The sequence below is a fragment of the Notothenia coriiceps genome, unplaced genomic scaffold (assembly GCF_000735185.1).
Source record: "Notothenia coriiceps isolate Sejong01 unplaced genomic scaffold, NC01 NC01_scaffold00000282, whole genome shotgun sequence".
Lineage (NCBI taxonomy): Eukaryota > Metazoa > Chordata > Actinopteri > Perciformes > Nototheniidae > Notothenia > Notothenia coriiceps.
In genome coordinates, this window is record NW_011332983.1 from 303,277 (window position 1) to 315,932 (window position 12,656).

Here is a 12,656-nt window from a genome sequence, read left to right on the forward strand (position 1 = left end):
TTTGTAACTTCATATTCATAATAAATTAAGGATGTGTCCGCCTGGTAGGAGCTCAATGTAGGGAACATTTTTGTAATTATTGCAGCTAAAGTACAGGCATTCTGTTGTCCACAAGCTAAAACATGTGTAAACAGTACATTTTAAAAGTGTGTGTGTGTGTGTGTGTGTGTGTGTGTGTGTGTGTGTGTGTGTGTGTGTGTGTGTGTGTCAGGTGGTGACACTGTGGTACCGCCCCCCCGAGGTTCTGCTGCAGTCCAGTTACGCCACACCTGTGGACATCTGGAGCACCGGCTGCATCTTTGCTGAGATGTTCAGACGCAAGTGAGTCAGCAGAATAACTTAAAGAAGACAAGCCTTTTTAATACGTATGTTTATGTTTGTTATGATCAATATGCCTGTGTCAGTGTTTAAATGCAGGTTTAAAAAAATCTATATCTAAAAGAAGTAGCATGAAAACATTTGGCTGTAATTTGATAAGAAGAGAGTCCTGGGGCGAAGATAGCAGCGCATACGACTTTTGGTGGAGATTTGATTAAGTTACAGAGCAGCAGAGATTCGATTACATATCCTGAAGGTAAAGGTTCGTGCTTACAAAGTCAGCTGTAGTTTCTCGGATGAGCTAGCCGGAGGATAGATCATTTGAACCTCTAAAATAAAAATGGAAAAAGGTCTCCCACAAAATACATTTTAATATTACTGATTCATTTTGACACTACTTCTTTGCTTGTATAATGTTCACTGGCAATGTTCTTTTCCCCTAATACTACGTTACAAAGTTAGGAACGATTGAGGCTTTGCATAATCATTGAAGTCTTGTTCAGCCTCATGTTGAGGTCAGCAAATTAAATATATGGACAATGTACAAAACATTTAAATACATTGGTTCCCTTACTATGTTGTTAAAAAAAGCCTAATCTGGGCAACATTCCCTATAAAGGCTAATTCAATGTAGCTTTTATTTTTCATACTTCCAAAGATTCTAAAACAATAGTATGTAATATCATATTGATCATCATGCCAGAGGTATGCTCCACCTTTCACGCTTGAGATTGACGTTAGTAGGTATACTCTGTCTGGAGATTCAAAACAGACATCTATGTGTCTGTGTCCGAGCTGCCCTGATGAGTTTGTGGAGCAGGGTTTCGATTTTATCTGTAAATAGATCACATTATGAGGTTATCTACGGCTCCGGGGAAATCTGGGCTGGATGTCAGACTGTCGGGAAGTGAATTGGTGAAAACAGCTGCCATTATGTAACTGCACATACACATATTTAATTTTATGCTTGCCCTTTCGTCAACCAAGTCTACAAATCATAATCAAACAAGTGTCATCAGTGTCAGGCATGCCCATCCACTGACATCTTCCAGTCCTGCTTCAACACATACAAACAGTTTCTGCATGCAAAAATCACCATGTGACTAAAGCATATTAATGTAGTTTGCAATTTCTCTCTCAGATCAGCTGAGAAATAGAGTACACCCACAGCAGCTCCCTCTAGTGGTACAAATGACACATTGCATTTAGAAAGCAGTCATCTTCAGAAAGAGATTCATGCCTCAAATATTTTTCCTGTGAACGATGGTGATGAAATAATGATACAATCATAATGTCCCGAACAAATTGATTGGGGTAAGATGTTGCAAATGTATACAAACAGTAAAATCATTATTCTGTTTGCAATCTGTGTTTAAAGAACATCATGTTCCTATTTGCCTTCCTGCACAAATGGGAATAGCAAAAGCATGTGAACTAATAAAAGTGCTTCAATGTTTTCACTGTGGTTCAAACTCTCTGTCTGCTAGACCTTTGTTCTGTGGAGAATCAGAAGTGGACCAACTTGGAAAAATTCTTCAGTGAGTTTCAAATAGTTAACATCACATTTACCTGACTAGATGCCTCATATTGTGCGTGTTTAATTAAATATATAATGTAATTTCAGAGTTATTGGCTTGCCATCAGAGGACGAGTGGCCGGCTGATGTTTCACTCTCAAGGAAACACTTCCCCTCACTCTTACCACGCCCGATCACTGACTTTGTTCCAGAGATAAATGAGCTGGGGGCGCAACTATTGTTGGTAAGATTTAAAAATTAAAAGGTTGGTCCATCCTGTCTTCTAAACTATTTATTTTCAGCTGTGTACAGTTGAAAACAAGACGGCAACAGATCCATAACCTCAGGAAGGCTCCGGAGAATTTGTCTTTGCTCATAGTCTGCTGATGTTCATCATCTGCCACAAGAACTTCTTGTGACTAGTGTTACTTAACCAGCTGGTTAAACTCTGGAGAGAGCGTTACTTACAGTACTTCTCTTTGAAAGAAAAGTACTCTTTCTGCACACTAGTTTCACTGCTAGAACTAAAAACCTAAGATCACAATTGTTCTAATTGATTATTAGTGATTTTACCAACATGTTCAGGTTTATTTTGTATATGAGGTGTTTGTGCCTCTACTGTGACATGTTTACACACTTACAATGTGTTGGAGCGCTAACCAATAGAGGCGTGGGTGTCACATAGTGATGTCACTATGTTCCTGAAGTAAACAAAGGAGTCCAAATGAGGCAGGGGGGGCGGGAGTGTGGGAGAGAAACTCCCTCTGGGGGAACTTTGTGATTTAAGCCTTTGCAGTCCTTTAACATGCACAGAAACCTATATAACAAGCTACAGGAAAAGGAAAACCCCAGAAATCACTAAAAGATAATGTGCAGTAAATGTTGCTTTTCTGGGATTACATTTGACTTTGTATTTATTTAATTCTGCTTCTTTGTATGATGTAGAAACAATATGTTAAAGTGCAAAGTAAAAAAAAGAGGCCAGTAACTTCTTGTACTTTCCACTGGTTGCCTGGCAACTGGTCCTGGGCAGATGGTAATGTGGCTCATAACCCTATGTGAGCCGTGTATCGTCTCTAATCTTTTATTTTAAATGTAGTTAATAGATGAGATGTAAGGTGTGTGTTAGTGAGGTTTATTGGTGCCGGCACACAGATTGTGTTGCCTTTGTACAGAGACAGACCCACGTATCAAGTCTTCATGCTGAACTCAGACATGAGTAGTGGCTCAGTCAGTAGGGGCTTGGACTGTGAGCCGTAGGGTTGCCGGTTCAAGTCCCCGACCAGACCTAAAATATGGAGTGTGGTCTGCTACTTGGAGAGGTCCCAGTTCACCTGCTGCCCTGCCGTTGTGCCCTTGAGCAAGGCACCGGACATCCCCCTTCCCCCCTCACTCCCATTGCTCCCCGGGCGCTGTACAATAGCTGCCCACTACTCCTAGTACTACACTCCTGGTGCTAGGATGGGTTAAATGCAGAGAACACATTTCACTGTGTGCTGTGTGCTCTGCATGTGTGACCTTTTAAAGAGGGTTTCATCCTTCCCAATTCTATTCTAAACAGAGAGGGGGGACAGCCTCCTCCAACTGATGCTTTTTAAAGTTATAAAATGTAACATTTCTGCATTAAGATACCTAAAAACGACTAGACTTATAAAAGTGAGTGGTTGTGCTTGTGTGAATTGTTAACTTAAATCATCCCAAAGGATCCAAACTATTTTCTGACCTAGAGAAATCTTTTATACTAATCAAGGTAACGTAATGTTATGAAACAATTCTCTGCTAGAAGATGGCATTCTCACTTAGTTTCTACCTACTTTAAAGCCACGTTTTTAACAATACACTTAACGGCAGCTTTTCTTTTTTACTATATATTTTAACCTGAAAAATTATTATTAGTCATCGAAAGTCTGAATTCAAATCAGAGAAACAAGCTGAGCTAGCGTTAGTGGCAGTCAAGCAAAGACGGAGAATCTCAGATTTCAACATAAAACAGTTTGATCCGCTTATATACCTATTTCAATCAATGGGTCCATTTGTTTTGGAGAAGAGGAGATCGCTGTGGCGGTAAAAAAAAAACCTCAGCGATGATAAACTGGATGGAAAAGCTCACTACAAAGATGACATGGGTGGTGAAGACAACAACTCATGACCTCATGCAACTTTACAATGCCAACAAACTCCATCTTATGTCATTGTTTTGATTTTCAGACGCCTGGCGGCAGAAAATAAAACTGTTCCTTTTTAAAACCCGGAGATCTAAACTACTATGATTGTTTCTTCCACAGAAAATGCTGACCTTTGACCCCTTGAAGCGAATATCCGCGCTGAATGCCCTAGAAGATGCATATTTCCAGGACGAGGAGACATTGACTTGAAATGATGCAGTGAACCGCGCAGAGAGAGGTAACAGTGTCTAAGCTTAGACCTGGCCCAACCATAAAGGAGTTTTAAATATTCCTTGCATTGCCTTTCAAGACGTCTGGGTTATGCTTTGGGATATATTTTTTATTTACTGCTACATCAAAACAGGATTAAAGCCTGAGAAGTGGAATAAAAAAAGAAGAGGAGGGAACTTAAGGATCACTGGCATGCTTTCCAACGTCACAATTAATGATGTTAACATGGCGTGTCTTCAAGGACAAAACCAGTGTTTTTGATGTTTGATTTGTGTATCAGTCTTGTCCGCAGGGACTGGCGCAAAGACACGTCTGTCATCTCCTCTGAAATGTTGCTCTTGTAACTTTTGTGCAGTGCTTAGACAGAAGGAAGCAGAGATGTCATCTTTTCTCATTAAAAGCTGAACAATGTCTGACAAGAGTGACACCTCAGGGTCAGAGCAGCCAGTCTTTAGTGATCTGTGTTTGTCTTAGTATTTGTCCTACTCAAGGTAGAGTAAAACCATCCGTCTTCTGAAAATCATGGGGAAATGAAAGAATAGTCGCAGAAGAAAAACGCACAAGAAAGACAAAAATACTGGTATTGCCCTTAAACATTTTTTTTTCTTTTATTGATCAAAGGACTGAAGGGTTGGACTTCATTTCATGTTACATTTTATGTCAGTTTGTCAATCCCATCTGAAATCCACTAGCACTGCAACCACATACAAATAATAAAATATTTTAATCACATTCAAACTTCATTTGTGTATTTTTATTATACACATGATGGTGTTTTCTTTTAGAATTAATGTGATTTTATGAGCACTGAAATACTTTGTGTGGAAAAAACACTAACCTTAAATACTAACAAAATAATAAAGTCTGCCTCACTTTATCTGTCTTTATGTAATGATATAAACAGTCAATGAATGCGGCTGTCTAAATAAGCAGCAGGTGTCTCCTCTTTTGTTGTTATTTTGGAGGGGAATTGTTACATTTGACATTTTACAGGTGACCACATGATTTAGTATTGCTCTTTTATATAGTGGGGGACTTACAAGAGACTAATGTTAAAGGTGGGGTAGGTAAGTTTGAGAAACCGGCTCATGATACACTTTTTGTTATATTCCATGGAATGCTCTTAACATCCCGATAGCTATGAATATCTGAAGTGCTTTGAGAAAAAAATCCATTAAAAAATGCCATCTGTGGAAGCCGTAGTACTGTAAAAAGCACGACCAATCATTTTAGCCGGCCCGGCTGACAGGCAGGTAGGCCATCCAGTGATTTTAGCCGGGCCGGCTAAAATGATTGGTCGTGCTTTTTACAGTACTACGGCTTCCACAGATGGCATTTTTTAATGGATTTTTTTCTCAAAGCACTTCAGATATNGTCATTTCACTTGGTTAGGAAGGTTCCTAAGCTAAATGGACTATTCGACTTGAACCTCTGTCTGTTACTTTAGACGAAAATAAGGAGCCCCTCCCCACGCCCCTCTGAGAGACATTTGGTTACAAAGAACTCAATGGTGCTCTAGGAGCAGATTCAGGTGATAAGGTGGGGGGGGGGGGGGGGAGGGGTTACCTTGGTTGCTGATTGGCTAATGGTACACAAGACAAACATCGTATGACATCANGGCCCGGCTAAAATCACTGGATGGCCTACCTGCCTGTCAGCCTTCCATCTGTGCACAAACCTATCTCGTGCCCTCATTGGTCATGTGCGCGTTTGTGTGTGTTGGAGGAGGGGCTCTGTAAGGAAGTGGCAGATTTCTTCCGGCTGTGTATTTTCAAATTCTAGCGCACTCGAGCTGGTTTCTCCAAAATTACCTACCCCACCTTTAAGCACAAAGAGAGTGCATCATTCACTTCACTCTATGCTGCTCGTGTTCCTTTCATAAGCCCCCTTCCTGCCTGCGGAGTGCCCACATCTTTCAAACTTCAGGATTTATTTTAATGTGTGTAAATGGGAAATTTCCAAAACCAAGCCCTGATTGCTACACGTTTTCTTCTCAATCTTAAAAAAGCTAATTCCAAAGCCACACAATACATTGAGTAGTAACACAGTTCCCCTTTAAATGAGTCATTTCGCTAACAAAGAAAGAAAGATCGGACAAATTAACAAATTCAAAACACTGAAATACATGTACTCAACAATATAAAAGAACGTCCTATACAGTTGTCCAAGTATATGTATTGCCTGGTTATGAACAAACATTCATACACCGTATCACTTGAGACCTATAATAACTTGGAAGCTGCTAGTAAGATGAGTGATCAGTTCAATGTTAATTAAATGAGGAAATAAGCTAATTCACTTTCAGATCAATACCACTCATGTTTGTACTGTAAATATGAAGCTACCACTTAGCTTAGCATAAAGACAAGCAACACTGGAGCTTGACTCCGTTTAAAAAAACATGTACTAAAGACTCTTTATCTCACCAACAGACTAAGTTGTCATTTGTTTATTCAGTACAGAAAAGCGTATGAGTTATGTTAGAGAGCTTTAGAGTTGTTTAAGTTAATATCAAAGAAGCACTCAAGGTTCGTCAAGGCTGTGAGACTCAGATAATCTTCTCTATATTTTTGTGACCAGCCGGTTTTTTTATCTTCATATTTTCTCACCCCTGTTGTGTGACTGTTTTCCTTTTAGTCCCCCCCACGGCCCCTCGTCCTATTGTAAAGAGAGTCCTTGGGTTTCTTGAAAGGCGCTATATAAATCCAAGTAATCATTATTTTAATTTTTTTCCACCTTTGAACAAAGGCAGAATAGCTATTTCCTGTTTTTCTGCTAAGCTAACTGGAATATTTAGCTCACAGATGTGAACATAGTATCAATATCCTACTTTTCGCAAAAAAGCTAATAACCCAAAATGTAAAACAAATTCCATTAAGCAATTCAATTATACAATCATGCACTTAACTTAAGTAAAAATAATGTTAGACCTTCCTCCAAAATGTATATAGCTGGCAGTGTTTTATCAAAATGAGAAACAAAAGTCCATAATGTGATATAACATCTAAATCAGAAATGTTGCATCAACTTTTTTTATCTGACCTAAATAGGCCTTCAGTATGCGCGCATAATCTTCATTCCAAATTATAACTATTTTGTTCTCCTTTTAGTTTCCACCCTGAAGATTTACAGTTTCATTTGATCTGGTTGCGTTGCTGCTTAGTTTCGATTATCCATTTAGAAAGGATCAGGAAATTCGATTTTATCTTCGTATATGTTTTTTATTTTTATTTTTTAATGACCTGCAAATACTAAATACGTATATTCATTAGTTTCCTACATCATACACAAATCCTTATTGCTTTCTAAATATTGCATTGATCCAAAGACACCCAGATTAGTTCTGTGCATCCTCATTGAGAGGGGATGCTGAAGCGGGGGGAGAGAGCGGGAGCTGCTCATACATTGCTCTGGAAACGGAGAGGGAGAGACAGACAGAGCTGGAAACAGGGCAGGTGCTTTTGCAGGAGCAGAGTTGGGTTTTTTTCTCTCGTCTCTCTTTTGTCGTATCGGCACAGATGCAAATCTGATGCATGTTGGCAGGGAGCAACACCGTCTCACTGGATGCCTCTCATCCCCATCCTGTGTTCGGAGCTGGATCCAGAGTGGAGCAGGTTGTGCGGCAGGCTAACAGCGGGCTAGCGGGGGGCTGCAAGGCTCTGTGGCTGCGAGAAGAGGAGGAAAAAAAGGAGGAGGGGCTGTGGTGAGCTGGTGGGCTTCCTCCGCCTCACAGACACATTTTATTGACTTGCTAATTGGATGAGGCACTCGGAGGAGAGGATGCGGTGACCGAGCGGAGCTGCTCTGGACAGGCAGAAGGAAGCATTGCTCAGGCTGCGTAAATCTGGCTACTACGTCTCTTCCTTTCATTTTCTGGAGACATAACAACAGATGTTTTTCAGCATCTCGCAGTGACCCCCACACCGTGCATACATCATTTTATGCATGACATTGTCGTATGGAGGCTCCAGCTGCCAGACGCTTCGTGACAAGTGAATGATTTCCATTTATACGTTTTTGCACCCTGTTCCTTTTCACCAGTTTTCTTTCTCTCGTATCAGCTGGAGCTCATTTCTTGTCAGCCCTTTGATGTGCCGTTTGATATGAATGGTAATCTGATGGCAAGATCAATTCTTCATGAAATCGAATGTACGAGGAACTGTTCAATGGATATTCTTCAGCAAAAATGAAGGTATGATATGGAAATTCTATACATTCACATTCTATAGTAAGGTGGCATTATTCAGCCAGCATTCATTTCAGTTTGTACTCACAAAAAATGGATCAACCAAATGTATCGGCTGTTGCATAATTCCAGGCTGAAATCTGAGTCTGAGGCATCAACAGAGTGTAAATACCTTTCTCCTCAAGCTAGCCCTGTGACTACATGTCACATTTGCACAGACTAAAATAGTTAGGGAAGAAAAGCAGAGCAACGAGAGGTAAGGATTATGAATGAATCAGTATGGGACCCGTAGTATCGGTGTGCATTGAAGAGGATTAATGGAGGCATTACAAATCAGTCTAGACTAGTTACAGCAGTGGGTCAGCCTTTTCAAATATATTCTAAAAAATTTGGAATTCAAAATGCATTCCTGTATTTTCCCTGAATCATGTCTTTATTGAATATTTTCATGAAGAAACTTGGATTCCTGTCAAGCCACAAGCCTGATATCAGACATAATCTTCTACACAAGGTGTGATAGCATCAGGTTGGATCTGTGTTTGATGTTGATCTTAGATGTTCTTTCTCCTCTGCTCCAGTCGTGTCCCGGTTGCCATGACTGAGGTGTGCAGGTCTGGCTGATTGCAGGTGCCACTGCGCTGAAGTCTGCTGTCCCAATGAGCAAGGCAGCCAACCCACAGAAACGCACCACCTACCTCATCTCCCTCACTCTGGTGAAGGTTGAGGCTGTGCCAGAGGATGTAGAAGGGAACCAGAGGGAGGCTCTCCCAGAGGGGGAAGGGAGCCCTAAGAAAGAGGAGGAGCAGCAGGAGGAGGAGGTGAGCAATGCCCCTGAACGGGAGGAAGAACCCGTGTGCATACAAGTGGGGGAAGAGGAGAGCACACAGGGGGGAGAAGAGCTGGAACAGGTGCAGCATGTCAAATATGGCAGTCCCATCGAGAACTGGGGAAGGCTTGAGAGGAGGGAACCTCAGAGAGACATGGTATCAGTCGGTAAAAGCAGAGACACTTCTTTTGTACATCCACCTATTAGGCAAATGGTCAAAGTGTATGGAGGGACTACCTCTGAGGGAACAGTGCGCAGAGAGGGTCCCCGCTCAGAGGCCATGCGCCCTAAAACTGAACTCTACAGAGAACCCCCCAATCTGTTCCTGAAGGGGGAAAATGGAGCAGACCTGAGCAGTCGCTCTCGTTGCAGCCTCCCTTTTTCCATCCCGCCGCAGGTCAGCCAGCGTCCTGAGGTCCTGATGAGGTCACATGCAGGAGGAAGCTCTGCTGGGTGGAGGGAACTCAGAGAAGCCAACGCAGGCCTGTATCACTCTGCTAGGACTTTGGATCGGAGGGATAACCGGTTCGGGGACCAGTCTCCTCTAATGGCAGCTACAACTCTGGGGCCTTACAGGGCGTCCTGGGCTGACAGCGACGGGAGGGGCACGCTCATCCGCCCCGGAGCCCCTGTCAGCGGGGGGTTTTCAGGCATCATGGCCAGGGACAGTCCTCAGGGGGAGAGGTTTAAAACAGTGTCTGTTTCCCTGCCTGCACCTGTAGCCCCCGACATGTCCAGGCTTCAGAGGAAAGTTCCGAGTCGCACCGTGGACAACAGCGACCTGCACTCCCCCTCTGAGGACCTGAAAAGGGGGAAGGAGGGCCAGGGAGGGACAATCCAGCGCGCTCCTCCGAAAGACCGAAAGATGCTCAAGTTCATAAGTGGCATTTTCACTAAAAGTACAGCGGCAGCCAGCGTCAGCACCACACCCCCCCTCTATCCAGCTGTAGAGAGGGGCTCCAGTGAGGAAGAAGGTAAGGCCACCTCATGCATTCAAAGTACTCGGAGGCTTTTTATGTATCATTTTTTTAATAGGTTTAATGTCATACATTTCTTCTTATGCTAATGAGCCCCACAGTGCTGCACTTATCAAAATACAGAGGGGAGTAATATCAATAAGGGAAAGTGAACCAACAGGTGACTAAAAACAGCCAAATCTGATGTTTTGCTTCCCCCATCAGTGCTCCTTTTGCTTAAAATTAAGCTACCATTATATAGACCTAGATCATTTTTATTTAATGCGATTACACAGGATCACATTGGAGTCACATCCCCCCCCCCCCTGGAGTCGGTGGATCCAACCCACTCAGTCCCAGTAATGCTGTAATACTCATCTTATTCATTCATTGTATCTTGGCATCGGTTGCTATAAATTACTCACAGTGGCAATATGAACACACACAGGCAGCAGACATGTATCATGCTTATTGATATACAATGATTTTGAATTTGATTCAGTGCTAAAATAAATTCTCATCTGTGGTTACTTTCAGTTGGAGTGAGACATTATAGTGAATGCTTAACTGACGAACATCATTATTGGTTGTGACATTATAATTAGAAGCAGATTCAGATTATGTGACTGAAAGTCTGTCTGAGATCACTTATTGGTAACTGTTCATGTCTTTGGATATTTCATTGCTGCCTCAAGCTTAGTGTATCTGAAATGTTGAGGGCGGCACAACAAGTTGCAATAAACAGTCTGTTGAAAATGTATTGACAACGATATCAAATAATAAGGTGCTCATTTGCGACATATCACAGGCAAATAGAAAAACAATATAAGGATCTTTAATGGGAGCTGCAGAAGGGAACAGTTTTGTGGATTTCTCCTGTCAATACTCAGATTTCACTCCGATATGCTGCTGATGGGTGAAACATATCTATATTTGTTTAGGCAAGTAGCTGAAATGCAACAACAATTTGATTAATCGTGTACATTCTTAGTTTCCCTCTACTCAAATGTGATGATTTGCTGCTTGTTTGGACTTATATGATAATTCTCAGTATGTTCAGGGGTTTTGAACTTTTGGGTTAAGCTACTTGAATACATCACATTGGATTCAAATAATTCTCATGGGCATTTTCTGACTTTCAGACCAAACAAATCAATTACTTGAATCCTCACGGGACCTGGTTATGACAATAATCGTAGCAGCCCGATTGATCACTAGATTTAAAAAATATGTATCTTAATGTCAAGTTAATCAGCTTCCTTTATAAAAAAGGATATTTTTTCAAAAGAAAACAACACCTGTAACATAACTGCTAAAAAAGAATATGAAGAACATACAACTAAACTACAACCAGCAATAAAAAACACTTTAAATGTATTCATGTTGATGACTAAGAACAGATTCTTCTTTATCTGCTTCACTGTACATTTTAATAGTAAAACATTTGGTAACTACAGATGTTAAAAAGCTTTCTGCATAAGTTTTCAATAATATACTCGATGTTTTAGTTATTCTCCAAACCCTGACTCTCAAACAATTAGAAATGAGTTCAGTCTTGTCAAAAACGACGACAACACTTCATGAAATATTCAGTCCTATCCATTTCAAATGAAGGAAATGATGCTACCTTACCAATCTGTAATCGTTATTGATATATTCTAAAGAAAATCATCGTTGACAGAGAGTGTGGTATTAGAGTAAGCTCTGAATAATTTGTCAGGAGTAAGTGGGACATGAATAATTAAGGTTGGGAATACACAGAGCTGTGTTCATCGGAGGAGAGAGGAGAGCGGGAACCTGCTACTTCCTGCTCTGTGCGTGGAGTTAATCAGCATTCAAATGGAGCCCATTCATTCGCCGACGCTGTGTTTAAGTGTTTGGAAGCGGCATAGTCAACATTGTGTCATGTTGAACCTATAATTTCCCCATGTTGTGTCAGTATCCTAATCACATACATACATAATTGATTTAATTAAGAAAATGTAGTTTTCAAGGCTTATTTTTAGCATCACGTGTACACAGTTGGACATCGTGTCTCTTTGCCTCTCGCACACGTCTCTGTATCCAAGAGAGACCAGTTATTGTATAGAGACCCGGGCTGGAGGCTTCTGGAAAATGGAGTTGCCATGGCAACAGCAAGCCGTGAGAGATGCTATTTGGTCTGTGGTGTGACGCTGTTGATGGAGGAAGGGGGGGGTGTGGGTTGGTGGGTATGGGGGTCGCCCAAAGAAGGAGGTGAGGGAGATTCGAGTGGGTTTAAAGTTGGAAATCTTGTGTCCCTCAGAGAGCAGAGGCCTCCGCCCGAGCTGAAACGTGACCAAGCAGAGTGAGCGAGTGTTTCTGGATGTTGTGTGTGTGTGTTGTTTTTGATGGAACGTGGGGTTCCCTTGAAACATGGTTTCTGCATTGGATTTACATCTGTAGCCAGTGATTAGAGAGTGTGAACAGTATGTTTTGC

The 12,656-nt window shown here is 41.5% G+C and overlaps 2 protein-coding genes across 2 annotated transcripts in view; both read left to right on the top strand.

The window, feature by feature from the left end:
- Positions 1 to 5,107, top strand: part of cdk4 (cyclin dependent kinase 4) — an 11,075-nt gene extending 5,968 nt beyond the window's left edge. Inside the window, exons 5-8 of the mRNA XM_010783349.1 lie at positions 212 to 321; positions 1,806 to 1,856; positions 1,943 to 2,078; positions 4,120 to 5,107. Of these exons, the coding sequence (XP_010781651.1) occupies positions 212 to 321; positions 1,806 to 1,856; positions 1,943 to 2,078; positions 4,120 to 4,209 (387 nt within the window). The 3' untranslated portion in view covers positions 4,210 to 5,107. The remainder of the gene's footprint in view (positions 1 to 211; positions 322 to 1,805; positions 1,857 to 1,942; positions 2,079 to 4,119) is intronic.
- Positions 5,108 to 7,673: 2,566 nt separating this feature from the next.
- LOC104956003 (arf-GAP with GTPase, ANK repeat and PH domain-containing protein 1) overlaps positions 7,674 to 12,656 on the top strand; it is a 22,512-nt gene continuing 17,529 nt past the window's right edge. The window contains exons 1-2 of the mRNA XM_010783464.1: positions 7,674 to 8,422; positions 8,995 to 10,216. Coding sequence (XP_010781766.1) covers positions 9,073 to 10,216 — 1,144 coding nt within the window. The 5' untranslated portion in view covers positions 7,674 to 8,422; positions 8,995 to 9,072. The remainder of the gene's footprint in view (positions 8,423 to 8,994; positions 10,217 to 12,656) is intronic.